This window comes from Vitis riparia, chromosome 16, assembly GCF_004353265.1.
Source record: "Vitis riparia cultivar Riparia Gloire de Montpellier isolate 1030 chromosome 16, EGFV_Vit.rip_1.0, whole genome shotgun sequence".
In the NCBI taxonomy this organism is placed as follows: Eukaryota; Viridiplantae; Streptophyta; class Magnoliopsida; order Vitales; family Vitaceae; genus Vitis; species Vitis riparia.
The window spans coordinates 31,377-50,797 of record NC_048446.1 but is presented as its reverse complement, the minus strand read 5'-3'; the positions used below and the strand labels follow the sequence as shown (position 1 = coordinate 50,797).

Sequence of the window (19,421 nt, the reverse complement as noted above, 5' to 3'; positions counted from 1 at the left end):
AGCAGAGAAAGGAAAGAAAATCAGCTGAGTTGCTGTCTCCGGTCTCTTGGATTAATTTCATGGACTGAAGGGTTTTTTTTTTTTTTATACCAAAAGGGTTATTTTTGAGGTTTAATCAAATCCCACTAAAATTAGAAAGTTTATTAAACCCAAATTGTAAATTTTAATTATTTATATATTTACCTCGTTTTAATAATATTACCTTTACTTTTTGTTTTTATATCAGATCTTAGGGTTCGGACCTCATTAATGCACATGTTATGTAAATGTGGAAGCGTAAAGGCACAAGCAGTGTTTGAGAGGATACCCAATGAAGACGTGGCTGTTTGGAGTGCCATGATAAATGGTCAAGCGGTGCATGGGATGGGAAACGAGGCTCTGAGTCTCTTCCACAAGATGCAAAATGAAGAAGGAATTAAGCCAGATGACATTGTTTACTCCATCGTATTATTGGCTTGCAGCCATTCAGGATTGATAGAAGATGGATTGAAGTATTTTAGAAGCATGTAGAAGGATTTTGGAATAGAAGCCAATATACAATATTATTCTTGTTTGGCGGATCTTCTTGGTCGAGCTGTTTATGTGGAATTGGCCTTGAGAACTATCCAAGAGATGTCTAAGTTCAAGCTTGAGTTTGGGCTCCATTCCTTAATGCTTGCTACACGCATCATAACCCTGAGCTTGGAGAGTTTGCGGCTAAGTTGTTCGATTTGGAACCGAGAAGCACTCGCAATTTTGTATTGATGACTAATCTGTATACATCTGTCAGGATGTGGAAGGAGGCAGCTAATGCAAGAAGTTTAATAGATGCTAGGGAATTGTTTAAGGAGCCTGGTTGGAGCCATATTGAGATTGATGGTGCTGTCCATGTTCTTGCTGCAGAAGGCCAATCCCACCTAGAGCCAACTGATATCCATGAGATAGAAACTTTCTGACGCTGGGAATGTTGCAGAGACAAAGGTGGTGATCCACAAGTTGGAAAAGGAAGAGGATGCATTGAAGGTCGAGGCTGAGTGTGCAGCTATTGCATTTGGCCTCTTTGCTAAAAGAACCCGCTAATTAAGCTGGTGCCACTGCTCTGTGTGTATAATCGAGCTATGGTCATCTCTTAACCATTTTGAATCAGGAGACATCATTTAACAACTCGTCATGGAAGAATTTCAGATAATTTTACATCTAAATCTGTTTGTGTCAACTATTTGCGCACTTGCTCTGAGTGATCATTCTGAATCAAAACAAGACAAGGGAATCACTTTGAGTTGTACATTCTTTAAGGGAAAACTAGACTTTAGACTTATATTCTAAGGGAAAACTAGAAGACAGAAGACACTAAAATGCTTGCTCTGTATTTACTTTCCTCTGAGCAAAGTAATGTAATGTATCCATGTAAATAAGAGATGAATTCAGGTGCAGACTCCATAGAAGAGGTAATACAACATAGGAGAGTTGTTACATGGTAATAAAATTCTGACACATGGTGATAAAATTCAACTGCTGAAAAATCTCAACTCAAACATCTTCATCAATAATTCTATTTGGACTTTAAAATCATTGGAACTAGGCCATAAAACTAACAGATACAACTATTACTTGCAATGTAAAAACTGATTTCTGTATAGAGCTTCTCTCTAATATGTTTCCATTTTATTGTGCAATTTATGAATTCATGTCAGTTGATTGAATTAATAAAAGCTCAACACCCTGTGAGATCTATGTGCAACAGACAACTGATTTCTCTATATTTGATGTTTATTCTTGATTCCACTAGAGTTCATCAGTCTTTTTCTTTCCTCCTTTTTGGCTGTTTCATGGTCCTCGCATCCTCTCAACAATGTTCCTGCCTTTCTCTTCAATGTTACGCCTTTTTTCTTCAAGTTTCTCCCCCATCTTCTTTCCCAAATCAAGCATCCTTGCTTTTCTTCCCATTCTCTTTGGTCTGGTGTCAGACTCTTCAATTGTATGATTCTGTTCCTCAGCTGAAAACTCTGAACCAGATAATGATTGACAATCTAGGTTCTCCCATCTGCTTGATTGGCAAGTCTCTTGTGGCTCATCATTCCTTAACAAAGCGGTTTGTGATTCTTGCAAAGACCTGCTTCTTAGAGTAGATAGATCATCAGAATTCAAAGATGATAAGGCATCTGAAGGTTCACTGACTTGTTTAGTAACATATTCACCACTCTTTGGCTTTTCATACTTGCTTTCTGGATGATCTTTGGTGGTTCCTCTACTAGATTCATTCTTTGTTTTTACTTCAACAGGTTGGGAACTGGGAACATTGCGCATCGTGTTGGCATCAGTAACAGCTTCTTGATTAATCCATATGAATGGTGCAACATTACGTTGAACCCAGTCATCCTTTTCTGCTAACATCCATGGTATGCATACACTTTCACAGTTTGGAAGTACTAGGGTATCCCGGATGGCTGCCTGTAGAAAGGACACTAGCATTAGCATACACCCCTTTGGCAATTTTCATTCTGACAAATTCAATTTTTCCAAGCTCTTGGCAAATGAAAAGATGCAGCTTTTATTATCTTTTAATTGCAGAAACATTTTATATCTTCTAAATAAGATAATTAAAAATAAAATGCAATCAAATGCCCTGTACTGGATCATTGCATAATCTCTTATAGGAAAAGAGTATATGATTTAGGATTCAAACCATCACAGTTGTTTTAGAATCCCCTACATTTTTTTATAAAGAATTTGACATCCTACTTTCTTTTGTATATTTTATTACTTTTTATCTATCATTATACAAGTATAGTTTCTGATCAAGAAAATGAAAAATAAATAAAAATTGAGAGACAGAGAGAGAAATTAGCTGGTAAGAGGAAAATCTAATATTGGACCAAGATCGTCTTCTTGAGGGACCACCTAAGAGCAGTCTAGGCTGTATAAGTCTCATGTATTACTAGGCAGGGAAGAATGTTTCTTTCCCATCTTCTGATTCTATCACTACTAAGTAAATGTGGAATTTATCATGAAAGTAACACAGGCAATTCTAAGGAGCTTTGTTCAACAGAAGACCAGCATGGCTTATACAAGCCAAAAAATGTTATCTGAAATGACCTTTTTAATTTCCACTATGTGACTTCTGAATTTAAGATATGAAGTTGGATGCATCCAGCTGGGTTTTCCCCCCATTCAATACAAGAAAAAGTAAAATTATAAAGAAATATCATAGTTTTCATAATATTAGCTAAGGTAAATTTTAAAAGTAGAAGAGAAAGAAGTGCTAAAGTTAGATGAGAATATCATCACATAAGATGGTTACCATGTTGGCATACAAGATAGTTATCATGTAACACCTTAAAATATTGATTTCTTTTTTTGGAGTTGGAGAATATGATATACATTGTGAACCTCACCACTGTATATTTATTTCCTCAATTTATTAGTGTAAGCCCAAAAAAAGAGGCTACACGTGAGAGAAAGTGTTGGAGAGTATAAAATACATTGTGAATCCAAATCCTACAAACTTAAACTTTTAAGAAAATTGGTATTAGAACAGAAGTACCATCATTTTGATGTCAAAGAAGGATATCAAGTGGCAAAAGAGTATTTCCTGACCTTAAATCGATTGGTTAGGAACAAAACGATGTGGCTGATAGTAATCTTGTGTTCCCCAATTGAAGATTCCAAGTGGAAATCTATATCAGGCATTGATGAAAACCCAAACCATAACCGATCAGATGGAGGTGGCTTTATATGTAACCGCACTGTTCCTCGCAAGGATGTTACCCTTATTGCCATAGCAAGAGGCACCTTCAAATTGAAGAAGATCAATTAGTTTAAGAACAACAAAAGCTATAGTCCTGTTCATGTTAAGGAAATCAGTAGCAATGGCAACTTATATAATGTAGAGTCAAACTTAAACGAGTAGCCACTTGCCTGTGTATAATGTAGAACTTCAAGGATAAACATGACTATAGGCATTTGACAATCACATGAAGATGGAAGACCCATTTTTTTTCCTCACCATTTCAAATGTTTCAAACTGATACCTGATATCATGTAAGTTCAGTCCGGTTTAATTTTCTTCCATCATTTCCTGGTTAGAATCTTAGCTGAAAGGGTTAAATTTCATATTCAATTAATAAACACTTTCCAAATTTTATGAAATTTTGTGATGTTGACAGTTCTATTTTACATGATGAATTTGTGTGGTTCTCTTTCTTTATGTGCATGTGTGTTTGTGTTAGCCTTTTTCTCCACTAACTTCAGTAGTTTTGTTCAACTGATAAGGGCCCATTTATAATTGTTTTCAATTTCATGCTCTTTATATGTATAAACATTAAACCATCAAGCTGTTTCTGCTGTATTTTCACTTTGAAAAGTCTCTTCATGATGTTGTATTTAAAAGAATAGATACAGTGAAAGATGTGGTATTTTGAATTCCAATTAAAGAAAAGGAGGTGCTCATGGTGATCATGGTGATAAAGGAGGTGATGACAACTTTAGTAATAGTGGTCATAATAGTGGCAATGGCTGTGTTGAGGCAGTCACAGTGATGGTGTGCCATCACATTGGCACTGATGGCAGCCATTGGGACCACTAGTGGCAATTATTACGGTGGTGGTGCCTACCTATGTTAATTGTTACATGAGACAAGTTGGGTACTAAAGTGTGTCTTAAGTGTCAGATTCATTTAAGTTCTGGATCTTAGCGCAAAGGATACAACTAATCTAATTTTAATTTCCTCTCATTCTATTCTAGGTCAAATGGAAGAGTATAACTACGAAAGAATGTTAAACATTGAGTCTTAGATTAGTTAACACTGCTATGGGAATTTGTTCTTTTCATTGTTGGACATACTCACTAGTTACATATCCAAACCCTTGCTATGTCACATCCAATACGGATAGTTCACATACTTTGAAGGGTTTATTCATGAGCCAAAGTAGTGGAGTGTTGGTGGTGGTGGTGATGTGGCCACAACCATGGTGTGGTAATATTGAAGTTCCCTTTGTGTTCTATTTCTTCACCAAAATTCTCTGTTATTGTGAATGGTACCCCTTCAGGGTTTTTTTCAGAGCTCCAGGGGATTGAGGCAAGGGGACCTACTCTCATCGTACTTATTTGTGTTAGCCATGAATGTAACGACCCGCACCCAACCATGTAGATATTGTCCGCTTTAGGCCCAAGAGGGCCTTCACGGCTTTAAAACGCATCTACTTGGTTAAGAGGAGTCTCTACATATATAGCGCTAGGAACATTCTCCCCTATCCGATGTGGGACATCACAAACACCCTCCCATGCAGACACAACGTCCTCGTTGTGTCCCATGGGATTGTAGGGCCAAACAGACAAACACCCCTTACAGAGCCAAACAAACCCCCACACCGGGGTCGGGGATCGGCTCTGATACCATTTTTATTATTAATTAATTAACTAATTAATTTAATTATTATTAATTAATTTAATTAGTTAATTAATTAATAATAATTTGTAACGACCCGCACCCAACCATGTAGATATTGTCCGCTTTGGGCCCAAGGGGGCCCTCACGACTTTAAAACGCGTCTACAGGGTTAAGACGAGCCTCTACATATATAGCGCCAGGAACATTCTTCCCTATCCGATGTGGGACATCACAAGCACCCCCCCATGCAGACACAACGTCCTCGTTGTGTCCCATGGGATTACGGTGCCAAACAAACAAACACCCCTTACGGGGCCAAACAAACCCCTACACCGGGGTCGGGGATCGGCTCTGATACCATTTGTAACGACCCGCACCCAACCATGTAGATATTGTCCGCTTTGGGCCCAAGGGGGCCCTCACGGCTTTAAAACGCGTCTATAGGGTTAAGACGAGCCTCTACATATATAGCACCAGGAACATTCTCCCCTATCCGATGTGGGACATCACAATGAAAGCATCTTAGTTGCCTCCTTAGGAGGGCTAAGAAGGGTGGTTTTCTATCAAGCTTCAAGGTGAATGGTAGAGTCGGAGAAGGTTTGTAGGTTTCTCATTTCTTGTTCGTTGATGACACTTTGGTGTTTTGTGAGGCATCAATTGCCCATTTGACCTACTTAAGTTGGTTAGTTATGTGATTTGAGGCCATTTCAGGTTTGAAAATTAACCTAATCAAGAGTAAGCTCATTTTGGTTGTCAGGTGACGAATTTGGAGGAGTTGGCTTTTGTGTTAAGTTGCAGAGTGGGTGTGATCCCGATCTCTTATTTGGGCCTTCCTTTAGGTGCCCCTCATAATTCTTTGGCTGCTTGGGATGAAGTGGAAGAAGGGTACTATAAAATATGGACAATGTCGAAACGACAATATATTTCCAAAAGAGGGAGACTAACATTGATTAGGAATACTATATCTAGCTTGTCGGCCTACTTTATGTCTTTGTTCTGAATGCTAAGGTTTGTGAGGTTAAGGTTGGAGCAAATTCAATGGAACTTTCTTTGGGGAGGAGGGACCTTAGAGAGAAAACCTCATCTAGTGAAGTGGGTCACTGTTTGTTTAAATAAGAGGAAAGGGGGTGTAGGAGTTAGATGTCTTTCTTCGTTGAACAAGGCCCAATTATGCAAGTGGAATTGGAGCTTTGCAACATAAAGGGAGGTGTATTGGAGACAAAGTATAAGTAGTAAGTATGGGAAAGTTGAAGGCCATAAGAAATTATGGTGTTGGGTTATGGAAGGCCATAAGAAAGTAGTAGAAGATAGTTAATAGTAGAATTTCCTTCTTTGTGGGCAATGAGAGTAGGGCAAAGTTTTGGAGGGATAAATGGTATGGTGACGAACCCTTGAGCGTTTCTTTTCCATCCCTTTTTGCCTTAGCTACTTCAAAGGAGATTTGGGTGGCAAACTTGTGGTCTTACTCTAATGGAAGAGGTGTTTGGACACAGATTCACTAGGAATCTAAACGATTGGGAGATTGAGATTGTGGAGCACTTCTTGGCAAGGTTTCTTTTTAAGGTGGTAGTTGAGAGAGGAGAAGACAAGGTGTGTTGGTTGAAGACAAAATGTGGAACTTTCTCTGTTAGGTCTCTAGCCTAGAGGAGGGGAGATCAAAGTCATTCCCAACAGGTATTGTGTGGAATGGCTTAGGTTCTACCTAAGGTGACCTTTTTTGCTTAGGAGGCAACTTGGGGAAAAACTTTGACTCTTGATTAGTTACAACGGAGAGGTTAGTCTTTAGCCAATAGATGTTTCTTGTGTCACATTCATGAGGAGTCAATTGACCACATTCTTTTGCATTGTAGCAAGGCAAGGGTGTTGTGGCAATTTCTGTTCTCTCTTGGGTGATTCACTCTGCTATCAAAGAGATTGTTAGGTTGGCATGGCTCTTTTGTCAAGAAAGTCGAAAAAGGTTTGGGAAGTTGTTCCTTTATGCCTTTGTTTTTTGGATAATTTGGAATGAGCGAAATAGAAGATCTTTTGAGAATGTGGAGCTCTTTGATCATAGACTGAATTTTTTTTTTTTGTAGCTTGTTTTCTTAGTCCAAGCTATTTATAGGAGAAAGATTATTGTCCTTGTTTAACTTCATTGATTAGATGGGTGCAAATTGAGGGAAGGAGTATTTTTTTCGTTTTTTTGTCCCTTTTTTTTTTTTTTTTTTGCGCTACTTGGCAATCATTATATACATCGTGTGTACTTTGGTGCACCTCTTTTTTGGCATTTTTCATTACTATTGGTTTTTACCTATCAATATATATATAGAGGGTCATGTCCAACATGTCCAAACAAGTAGATGAGGGGAGAGCGGTAGTTTAACATGTGTTCATGTCCTATATGCTAATTCCACATGACCTGATGATTGTCGGCCATATCTAGTCCATAACATAGGCATCATTAGACTTGGCCAATCATAGAACATCATGTACCTCAAACTTAATTACATGTCACTAGGATAATTCTTCACTAGCATGGCACCACATGTTTCTTGTCTAGGATCGCGCATCTCATCGTCACCTCCATTTCATTTATATTTTGGCAAGCATCCCATTGCCACCTCCATGCTTTCATGATGTTTTAATTTTTTCCTCTGCTACAATATAACAATACCTAGAAATTGATATCTACCTCCAAATGGTAGGTATAGAAGTAATTCCAATGCCCATGACATGGATGCCCACAAATGGTGGTTACCAAAGAGGTTATCCTACTTACCTCCAAATGAAGGTGACACCATATGCACTTAAAAGGGAATTGATGTAGTTCATTCTTGTTATCAACAAAAGCATCATTATTCACCCTAAAATGGTCATTACTAACAAATTTTCTACTTATCCTTGAGGGCATCATCCGTGATATCCAAATGCTAATTACCTACTCAAGTTAGAAGCAGGGCTTAGGAAGTCACAATGTGGACTTAGTGCATATTAGTGGTGGGGTTGACTATCCTACCAATAAGCACTTTGGAACTAATTTGAGGATTTTAGTTTGGAAACTAAAGTTAATAGTTCAACAAGATAGGATTAATAAGTATCGAGCCTATTTTGGTCCAAATTAGAGTTAAGGGGATTTTCCAGTGTTTATTAGACCCGTTCACCACCAAAACTTTGCAAGTTAGCATATGCAAACAATGGGGAGTTACATTTAGAAGCACTACAAAAGGCTCCATTTCCTATAAGAAAAGAAGAAAGACTAATAAACTTATTCTCCTAAATTCTCTAGATTCTCTAAATTTGAGATGGTACCATGTGTGAATTCTTGTATAGGATTAGTGACACACTCTCCAAGCCTCTTGCTTCTCTCTCTCTCTCTTTTGAAAGACTAAAGTTGTTTAGTAATAAGCTAAAAAATATGTCAAGTTGATTGAACTCAACACCTTGCTTCACACACGACCTCATCGTCCACATGGGTCTAAAAATGGAGGAATAAACAACTAAAAAGGTTCAAATCCAACACCTCCATAAATCAAAGCTTTGATACCATGTTAAACCACCATTTATCCTTAAATTTTATCAAACCTTTGATTCAATGATGTCATGGATTTGAATCTCTTTTTCTATTTTATCTTCGCTTTGTTGAATCCCCTTTGTGATAGAATTTACATAAGGAGAGGTGCCAAGTGTGATCCTTTGTTGGACATATGTGCTAGAGGTGGCTACACACTAGGTTGAATGTCAAGCGTTAGTGATGTAGAACAATTGACGCACTTTTTTTCTTACATAGAAAAGATTTGACTACAAAGGAATTAGATTAGAAGAAAAGAAGGAATTAAATGAGAAATTATAGAGAAAAGACACAAATTTTCTTAATTGTTCTCAAAATTAATAACAATCCACATTGTTATGATTAACTTTTTTGATAGGCAAAAGAGCAATATAGAATAAAGAGCCAAAAAAGGCTACACCAAGCACACAGGAAGTATGCATGTGCACTCCAAAGAAAAAACAAGAAATCCCTCCTCTTATAGGAAACCTAACCAATCAATAAAATCAATCACAGAGAAGGACTCTTACCCTAGACCCCCTTTAGACCAATCTAAAAAGTCACACAAAAAAAAAAAAAAAAAAAAAAACTTTAACTCTTGATCTGAGAGCTTAACATTTAAAAAAATCTTTCTATTCCCCTCTTTCCAAATAGTCCAAAACAAACAAAGAAGAGCAACATTCCATGCCTTCTTTCTCCTCGTTCCAACAGAGCAGTTGTGCCAACCAAGAAGCGTTCCTTAGACTAAGGTATGCAATACCCATACTACTTCAAACAATGAAGAAGGATGTGATTGCTAGATTCCTTCTTGTCTTTGCATAGAAAACATCAGTTCACTAAAGTCCATCCCCTTCTTTTCAAAATGTCCAATGTTAGAATCATGTTGCTTCCCAACCGAAAAAACTCACTTTTGTTGGAGCCCAAGAATTCTAAGTGATCGTTGTCGAGAAAGATTCTAAACCATCCCATCATAGAAAGATTTAACAAAAAACTTGCCACCCTTCGTGGCCATCCACATTGCCTTGTCATCTACCTCCCTATTCACTAAATTACCTTGCAAACGTAAAAAAAAAAATGCTTCAACACAACCTAACTCCCAGTCTTGGAAATTCCTTGTGAAACAAGGGTTCCATAGCCCCTCATTGTGAACATGATCCCAGGCATCACAAACCCAAGCATCCTTTGAGGTGGCTATAGCGAACAAAGATGGGAAAAAGGTCCTCAAAAGGGTGTCCCCATATCAAATGTCCTTCCAAAATCTTATCTTTCTTTCATCGTCCATGACATAAGAGATCTTGCTTCCGAAAGCATCCCACCGTTTTCTTATAGCCTTACACAACCCTACGCCACAATCTTCCCTTGCCTTTAAAGAGCACCAACCCCCTTCTTCTACTCCATACTTCCTAATGATTACTTTCTTCCAAAAGGGTTCTACTTCTGACCTGCACCTCCAACTCTACTTACCTAAGAGAGCCTTGTTCAAAACAGAAAGATTATGAATGCCCAACCCTCCTTCCACCTTTGGCTTACAAACTTTGAGCCAACTCCCCAAGTGAGGCTTATTTTCAAGAGACCCCCCTCCTCATAGAAAGTCCCTTTGAAGTTTTTCCAATCTACAACACACCCTTTTTGAAATAGTAAAACATGGACATGAAATAAATGGGAAGGCTAGACAAAGCTGTTGATAAGAGTCAATTGTCCCCCCTTGGACAGGTATTGTCTATTCCACCTTGCCAGCTTTCTTTGCACCCTCTTTTCCACCAAGTCTCAAGTTGTTGTTGATTTAAAAGTAGCACCCAAAGAAAACCCAAGATATTTCAGAGGTAACGACCTCACCTTACACTTAAGAATGTCCACCAAGTCCTCCATAATAAGAACCCTTCCAACTGAAATTAACTCACTTTTTTCTAGGTTGATCTTAAGCCCCAAAATTGCTTCAAACCACATCAAAACCCAATGAAGATGCAACAACTAGTCCTTAGAAGCCTTATAGAAAATTAGTGTCTCATCTGCAAACAAAAGGTGAGACACCTCCACTCCCTCGCCACCTCTACCTTCCACCTTGAAACCTAAAATAAAACTCTATCCCTAGCTTTCTTAAGAAGAAAGCTAAGAGCCTCCATAGCTAAAACAAATAAATAAGGAGACAAAGGGTCTCCTTGCTTGAACCCTCTAGAGATATGGAAAAAACTAACAGAGGTCCCATTGATTAAAACAAAAAATTTGACTGTAAAAATACACCAATTAATCCACCCAGTCCACTTATGGTCAAAAACCCATCTTGTCTAGAATTGCCAATAAGTTTCAATTTCCATGATTGTAGGTCTTTTCTATGTCTAGCTTACAAAGAATGCCATTAGAACCACTCTTTAACCTAGAGCCAATGGCTTAATTAGCAATAAGGACTACATCAAGAATTTGTCTCCCTTCAACAAAAGCGATCTTTCATTCTTCCTAGGAAACCAGATCTGTTTATTGATGACAGTATGCTGTGAGAAGCACCATGATTCGATGAGAGTAGGGGATGACCCACATTAAGGGCTGTTTGGGGATTATTGCAAACTCCTGATAGCTAGTTCAAAGTCATTTCTTTCCAGCTTCTAACACCAGTAACCAGCAAGTTTTTCTAATTTTGAAGAGCGCTGGAGGAACTTGATTCCTTGCTTCTGCAAGCGTCAAGAAGCAATCCGGGAGCCTCAGTTGAAACAATGAAGGCAAAGATTGGTGTTGCCCTTGATGCATTGGACAGGTAATGCTTTCACCATACTTCTTGTTCAAGCATATTTCTTAATGTCATGCCATGTTCCTCAATAATTCAATAAGATTATTGAGAAACTTTACTTCTTCTACAACCTTCTCCAAACTGTCCCTTCTGACATTCTAGACAAAGGGAAGGCCGTAGCTGATGCCTATAGGACCCCAGACGAAGATGCGGATCCTGAAAACTTGGACCCAGATATGAAGCAGTTGGAATCAATATTATGAACACGGGGCCTTTTCTCTTTCCTTTTTTTATTCCCCTAACATTCAACAATGTACAAGATGTCTTTGTATGTATTTGCTTTCCTATACAGCATCTAGCATTCTGAGAAGAAGGGATTACCTTTCCTACCACTTTTTTTAGCTTATTTGTTAGAACCTTAGCCAATAATTTGTACAAACTCCCAACTAAGTTAATAGGCCTAAAATCCCTTAGGTCATCTACATCATCCTTTTTTGGGATTAAAACCAAAAAAGTAGCATTCAAGCTCTTTTCAAAATGCCCAATTTTAATCCTAGTTGGAAAGACTAAGGTAGAGTGATAAGAGTTAGAACTAAATTAAAAGGTTGACTTTAATAAGAATAGAAAACCTAATTTTAAAGGACATGGGAATCCTAATTTGAATGCAAATAGGAATCCTTATCATCTTCTATGTCTACATCTAGAATAGACTTGAAATGAGTTATTTGTATCAATTAGCCAACTTGATAAACATCATTAGCTCATTCCTTGACCATATAGATTTTTTATTTTTCATTTTTTGTCTCCCTTATTCAAAGCATCAAGGATAAGGGAGGCATACTTTCATGCATTTGGGAGACTTAATGTTCCTTTGACCACTATATCCATCAAGAGACCAATAACATAAGGGATGTAATTACATGCCCAACTCTTCTATCCTACTTGATGGTCGAAGATCAAAGTGAGGTTATAGTGAGAAGCTCCCCTAACCTACTTTTGGTGTACTCTAGTGTGCTAGTTCTTTTGGCACTTTTAATATATTTTCTTTTTTGCCTATTAAAAAAAAAATTCCCTTAATCAACTTGAAGTCGGCTCATGCCCAAACTAATAGTAAATACATTGAATACTAAAATGATGACCTATATTATATAGGCCCACTCCCTCCCATGTAGATATTGTTTACTCTAGGTCTAATGAATCCTCACGATTTTCCATGAGGTGTCTATCTTTTTTACCTGCAATCTCGTGAGATTTAACAAGGATGTTGTGTCTGCATGAGGAGTGATTGTGATATCCCACATCGGATAAGAGAATAAGTTTTTGGCACTATGCATACATTGGCTCCTTTTAACTATGTAGACACATTTTAAAACCATAAGGGCATATTAGACCTACAATAGACAATATCTACATAAGAGGAAGATGGTCATTACATATATTGTTCCCATTGGAAACAACTCCATTAGTCATTTTGGAAAATTTCAATATTTTTCTCAAAATATCACCAAAGTATTGGAAAATATCAACAATATTTCGACCACAATGTTGGATTTCCCTCATTTCAGCTATATTGATATTTCAAGGAAAATTTTGCAATATTCCAATATCATGAGGAAATACTATAGATTTCCTTTAATCTCTTTATATATTGTTACTCCAAAATTTTAGATATTTCAATGAAAATATAAGCAATATTGTTGATTTTTTCACCATTGAAAAAGATTCAGCAAAGAAGAAAATTAGGAACAAAGGCAAAGCAATGATAGAGAGTGAGTTAAAGGAAATGAAGCCAAACAAAGACAATATGAAGGGGCATTAGGGTCAATAAAAAATTATAACTTGAACCGTGATTGAATAAGGGATTGAAAAGCCATAAAAAAGTGTGACAGACAAACGAGTCCTTTATACAAGTGCTCGTTTTGATAGGTAGCTATGGAAGTTGGAATACTTAGTTAATTACAACTAATCAAGCAGAAAAGAGATGAGGAACCAGAAGTGTGTTTGGGAAATAGCTTATATGTGAATGAAGTTTTGGAATTTTGGACTTCTGACAGTAGGTTAAGAGGTGAAGATTTTGGCTCTACTTAGATATATGAAGGCTAGAAAAGATGTGAGGAGTCGGGAGGGGAAGATTACATCCTCCTCAAATTTTGAGAGGGAATTAAAGAAGTTGGAACTACTTAAGGTGTTGGTTTTTGTTGAAAAAGATAGGATCAACTAAGATAATTAGCAAGATATTAGGAGATTTAAATGTACAAGATATTAGGAGATTTTTTTTTTTTTAATCTATTAGACAGTTGTATATTGTTAGGTTGTTAAGTTGTTTCCTATTTTTGTGTTGAGAAAAATCCTCTATAAAGAGGATGCCGTGTATACAATTTTAAATATAGAATAGAATAAAAAATATATATATATTCATTTCATATTCTGTTTGCATGGTATCAGAGCCGCCCTAATTCACCCAAAAAACCCTCGCAATTTTTTTTTTCTGTATATTTCTTTTCCTAACCAATAGCCATGTCTGACGTTTCCTTCGAGTCAAACCCACTTGTTTCCTCTTCCAGCCCAACAACTAAACCTACAACCCAAACCCATAATACCGAATCCCATCCTGTTCAGATTACCACCATTCGCCTCAATGGTGAAAATTTTTTAAGATGGTCTCAATCAGTTCGCATGTATCTTAGAGGGAGAGGGAAGATCGAGTACTTGACTGGAGACAAGGTGGCACTGGCATCGGAGGATCCTCTGTACACAACCTGGGATGCAGAAAATTCAATGGTGATGACATGGCTCGTGACCTCCATGAATGAGGAGACTGACTCCAATTATATGTGCTACTCCACAGCCAAAGAATTGTGGGATAATGTGAATCAGATGTACTCTGATTTGGGTAATCAATCCTAAGTGTATGAATTGACCCTTAAACTTGGTGAGATTCGGCAGGGAGAAGAATCTGTCACCAAGTCCTTCAGTTCATTGAAGCTTCTTTGGCATGATTTGGATATGTTCAATGACTATGAATGGAAGTCCACTGATGATGCTAATCATTACAAACATACTATGGAGGCTCATAGGATTTATAAGTTTCTTGTTGGACTCAATGTAGAGTTTGATGAGGTTAGAGGACGGATTCTTGGCAGAGTTCCTCATCCTAAAATCAGCGAAGTCTTTGCTGAAGTTCGAAGGGAAGAAAGCTGCCAACACGTAATGTTGGGAAAGAAATCTAATAGCGGAACTGTTGAAAGTTCTGCTCTTAGTGTTGCTGAAGGTTCTGCCAATAAAACAACTAGTTTTCAACGAGGCCCTGGAGAGAGGCCACGGGTCTGGTGCGATTATTGTAACAAACCGCGCCACACTCGAGAAACCTATTGGAAAATCCATGGAAAACCAGAAAGTTGGCAGAACAGCAAGCCCGAAGAGAGAAGCAATCGTTCAAATCCCAAGGCCAATGCTACTATCAATGAATCAGAGTCATGTCCTTTCAGCAAGGAGCAGAAGGATCACCTTCTGAAACTACTAAAATCCAATTCTCCATCGAGTATTCCTAGTGTTTCTCTAGCACAAACAGGTAGTACACCTAATGCCTTTTCATGTTGTTTCTATTCTACTCCATGGATAATTGATTCTGAAGCTTTTGACCATATGACTAGTTTTTCAAATCTGTTCAGCACTTATTCACCATGTTCTGGCAGTGAAAAAATTAGGGTTGTAGATGGTAGTTTCTCACCTATAGTCAGAAAAGGCTTGGTAAAATTATCTGAGAACATAGATCTTAAATCTGTCCTCCATGTTCCAAAACTAGCATGTAATCTTTTGTCTGTGAGTAAACTTACCAAAAACTCTAATATCGTGTTTTTTTCTATAATTCTCACTATGAATTTTAGGACCAGAACTCAGGAAAGAAGATTGGCAGTGCTAAGTTGATAGATGGCCTTTATTACCTTGATGGTGTTTTCTCCAATAAATGGGCTCATGGCCTTAGTAGTGCTAGTTCTCTTTCTGTTTATGAACAAATAATGCTTTGACACTTAAGACTAGGACACCCTGGTTTTCTATATCTTAAACATTTGTTTCCTACTTTGTTTAAAGGATTGGATTATTCATCTTTTTATTGTGAACGTTGTTATTTATCTAAGAGTCATCGTACTACTTATTATCCAAAACCTTATGTTCCCTCAAAACCATTTAATTTAATACATAGTGATGCGTGGGGACCTTAAAAAATTACAACTATTTCTGGAAAAAAATGGTTTGTTACCTTCATAGATGATCATACACGTTTATGTTGGGTTTATTTGATGAAGGAAAAATCAAAAGTTGGAAAACTTTTCCAAACTTTTTATAACATGATTGAAACTCAATTCTAAGTAAAAATTAGCATTTTTCACATTGATAACGGAACTAAGTATTTTAATAAATTTTTGGGTAGTTTTTTGAAAGAAAAAGGTATCCACCATCAATCTACTTGTGTGAATACCCCTCAACAAAATGGAATTGCTGAAAGAAAAAATAAACATTTACTTGAAGTGGCTCGTGCTATTATGTTTTCCATGAATGTTCCAAGATACTTTTGGGTGGAAGCTGTTTTGACAGCCTTCTATCTCATTAACCAAATGCCTACCAAAATTCTTAAGTATAGCACACCACTAGAATGTTTTCAAAAAATCTTTCCTTTATCTAGAATGTACTCTGACTTACCCCTAAAAGTTTTTGGCTGCATTGTTTTCGTTCACCTACCTAATCATAATCGGTCTAAACTTGACCAAAAAGTTTTTGGCTGCATTGTTTTGGCTGCAAAAAAATGTGTTATCATTGGGTATGCCTCTAATAAAAAAAGGGTATAAATGCTATAATCCCTAAACCAAAAAAATGTATGTGAGTATGGATGTCTCTTTCATTAAAGATAAATCTTTTTTTAACAAAAATTCTCTTCAGGGGGAGAATGATGTAATGGAAGAAAATTTTTGGGATTTATCTCCCACTCCATTACCAAATACAATTTTAACTACTCCTCCACCTCTTATTTATAATCCTGAGGAACAATGTGATAAGACTGACAAAAATTCTAATCATATAGTGCCAAACATTATTGTATCTAAAATAGGGAAAGAATCAGTACAACCAAATACTGAGCGTCTAGTTTATACTTGGAGAAAGACTCATCAAAAGAGTCAAAGTCAACATGTTCCTCTTGGTAATGACCAATCTTGACCTTCGGGAACTGAAGCTCCCGATATCACAGGTAGTCCTACTCCTAAACTACCTTCAATTCCTTTCATTTCTTCTTCAAACCTTGATATTCCTATAGCCCTTAGAAAAGGTACACGAACCTGCACTAAATATCCCATTGCCAAATATCTATCCTGTAAAAAACTCTCTAAAACTCATAAAGCCTTTGCCTAAAAAATCTCACACATGTTGGTTCCAACAAACATTCAGGAAGCCCTTGTTGATCCAAATTAGAAAGTAGCAGTGATGGAGGAGATGAATGCTCTTAAAAGAAGTGGTACTTGGGAGTTAGTGGATTTACCTAAGAAGAAAAGAATTGTAGGTTGTAAGTGGGTCTTTACTGTGAAATGTAAAGCTGATGGGAGCATAGAATGATACAAGGCGAGACTAGTAGCAAAAGGATTTACTCAAACCTATGGTACTGATTACCAAGAAACTTTTGCTCATGTAGCCAATATAAACTCAATCAGAATTTTGTTATCTTTGGTTGTAAATTTCAACTAGCCTTTACACCAGTTAGACATAAAAAATGTCTTCCTAAATGGAGATCTGGAGGAGGAAGTATTTATGAACCTACCACCTGGATTCGAGGAGAAGCTTAGATCAAATAAAGTTTGCAAATTAAAAAAATCCCTATATGGTCTCAAACAATCTCCTAGAGCTTGGTTTGAGAGATTTGGAAAAGTTGTAAAGAATTGTGGCTACTGTCATAGCCAAGCTAACCATACTATGTTCTACAAACACAGTAAAGATGGTAAGATTGCTATTCTGATTGTTTATGTGGATGATATAATTTGATTGGTAGTGACAAAGAAGAGTTGGAGAGTTGAAAAGAAGACCTGGAGCAGAATTTGAAATCAAGGATTTGGGAACCTTAAAGTACTTCCTTGGAATGGAGTTTGCTAGATCGAAAGAAGGTATATTTGTAAACCAACGTAAATATGTCCTTGATTTACTTGGTGAAACAGGACAACTAGGTTGTAAACCAGTCGAGACACCTATTGTACCCAACATAAAATTGTGGCCCTCTAAAGATAATGAAGTGAAGGATAAAGAACGGTATCAAAGGCTAGTTGGGAGGCTGATTTACTTGTCACATACGCATCCGGATATTGCTTTTGCAGTAAGCATGGTGAGCCAGTTCATGCATGCATGTGGACAACAACACTTTGATATTGTTTATAGAATCCTTAGATATCTAAAAGGGTCACCAGGAAGGGATTTATTGTTTAAAGGTTGTGGGCACCTACAGGTTGAAGCATTTACAGATGCAAATTGGGCTGGGAGTATAGTAGATAGGCGTTCAACCTCTGGTTACTGCACCTTTGTTGGAGGTAACCTTGTCACTTGGCGAAGCAAAAAACAGAATGTGGTGGCTAGGAGTAGTGCAGAGGCTGAGTTCAGATCAGTTGCTCTTGGAATCTGTGAGGTGTTGTGGATTAGACGACTATTGGAAGAATTGAAGATCTTAAGTACCGAAATTGTACTGGGACAACAAAGCAACTATTTTAATAGCTCATAATCCAGTACTTCACGACCAAACAAAGCATGTGGAGGTAGACTAGTACTTTATTAAGGAAAAACTTGAGAATGGACTGATATGTATGTCGTATATTCCTACTACTAAGCAAGTGGCTGATGTGCTTACAAAAGGAATTCCTATAAAGCAGTTTGACAAACTAATTGGCAAGTTGGCTATGGAAGATATATTTAAGTTAGCTTGAGGGGGAGTATTGAAAAAGATAGAATCGGCTGAGATAATTAGCAAGATATTAGGAGATTTATTTTTTTGTAATCTATTAGACAGTTGTATATTGCTAAGTTGTTAAGTTGTTTCCTATTTTTGTGTTGAGAAAAATCCTCTATAAAGAGGATGTCGTGTATATAGTTTTAAATATAGAATAGAATAAAAAAAAATATATTCATTTCCTATTCTGTTTGCAGTTTTGTATTGGATGGTGGTTTGTTGTTGCTTTTTTCCTTTTGCTTGCCTCTTGACACTATTTGCATACTCTGTGTGAACTTTGGTACACCTTTTTCAACTTTGGTACAGTATTTACAAATATTTTAGAAGCTTAGGTGGAAGGTCATCTCCAATGGAGTAAGAGGAATTTCAATAGATATATATGCCAGGGAAAAAACCTACATATGAAGAGAAATTGTTTACAAACCTGCGGAACATGTCTAGCAACAGCATTTACTATAGACTTCCACCTGGATACGGGAATCGATGTCCTTGTAGTGCTCCGAGAACTTTTTATACCCTCTACAACTAGAAAAGACAAGTTGAAATTTTGCCATCAATATTCGTGGAATGTTTACCAAATAGTGTAAGACTGTTTTTCTTCTTTGACCTAAATCAATGGTTTGAAAAACTGCATAATTATTCTCTTTGTGAGAGGAAGTGGAAGCAAGAAGTAAATCTAGATAAGAGAAATATCTTCAAAATATGCAAAAATAGTTTTGCACAAGTTAATTAGTTTTTCAGAAAGATGCTTGGACTAAAAAGGAAATGGAAATGGTAAAACTCTTCTCATAGAATATATACAGTGATCAAGGAATGGAGTAAAGGC

At 37.1% G+C, this 19,421-nt stretch overlaps 1 protein-coding gene and 1 long non-coding RNA gene across 3 annotated transcripts in view; one reads left to right on the top strand and one right to left on the bottom strand.

Annotated features, from left to right (window-relative positions):
• Positions 1-61: 61 nt before the first annotated feature.
• On the top strand, positions 62-1,297 carry LOC117933534. The gene is made up of 2 exons (XR_004654306.1): positions 62-109; positions 227-1,297. It is a non-coding gene; the product is annotated as an uncharacterized LOC117933534 (long non-coding RNA).
• Positions 1,298-1,391: 94 nt separating this feature from the next.
• Positions 1,392-19,421, bottom strand: part of LOC117933532 (testis-expressed protein 2-like) — a 36,555-nt gene continuing 18,525 nt past the window's right edge. The window contains exons 5-7 of one of the 2 annotated variants that reach the window (XM_034854929.1): positions 19,020-19,120; positions 3,577-3,771; positions 1,392-2,430 (exon numbers count right to left, since the gene is read on the bottom strand). In XM_034854929.1, coding sequence (XP_034710820.1) covers positions 1,807-2,430; positions 3,577-3,771; positions 19,020-19,120 — 920 coding nt within the window. In that variant the 3' untranslated portion in view covers positions 1,392-1,806. The remainder of the gene's footprint in view (positions 2,431-3,576; positions 3,772-19,019; positions 19,121-19,421) is intronic. The other variant, XM_034854930.1, reaches the window with a different exon arrangement.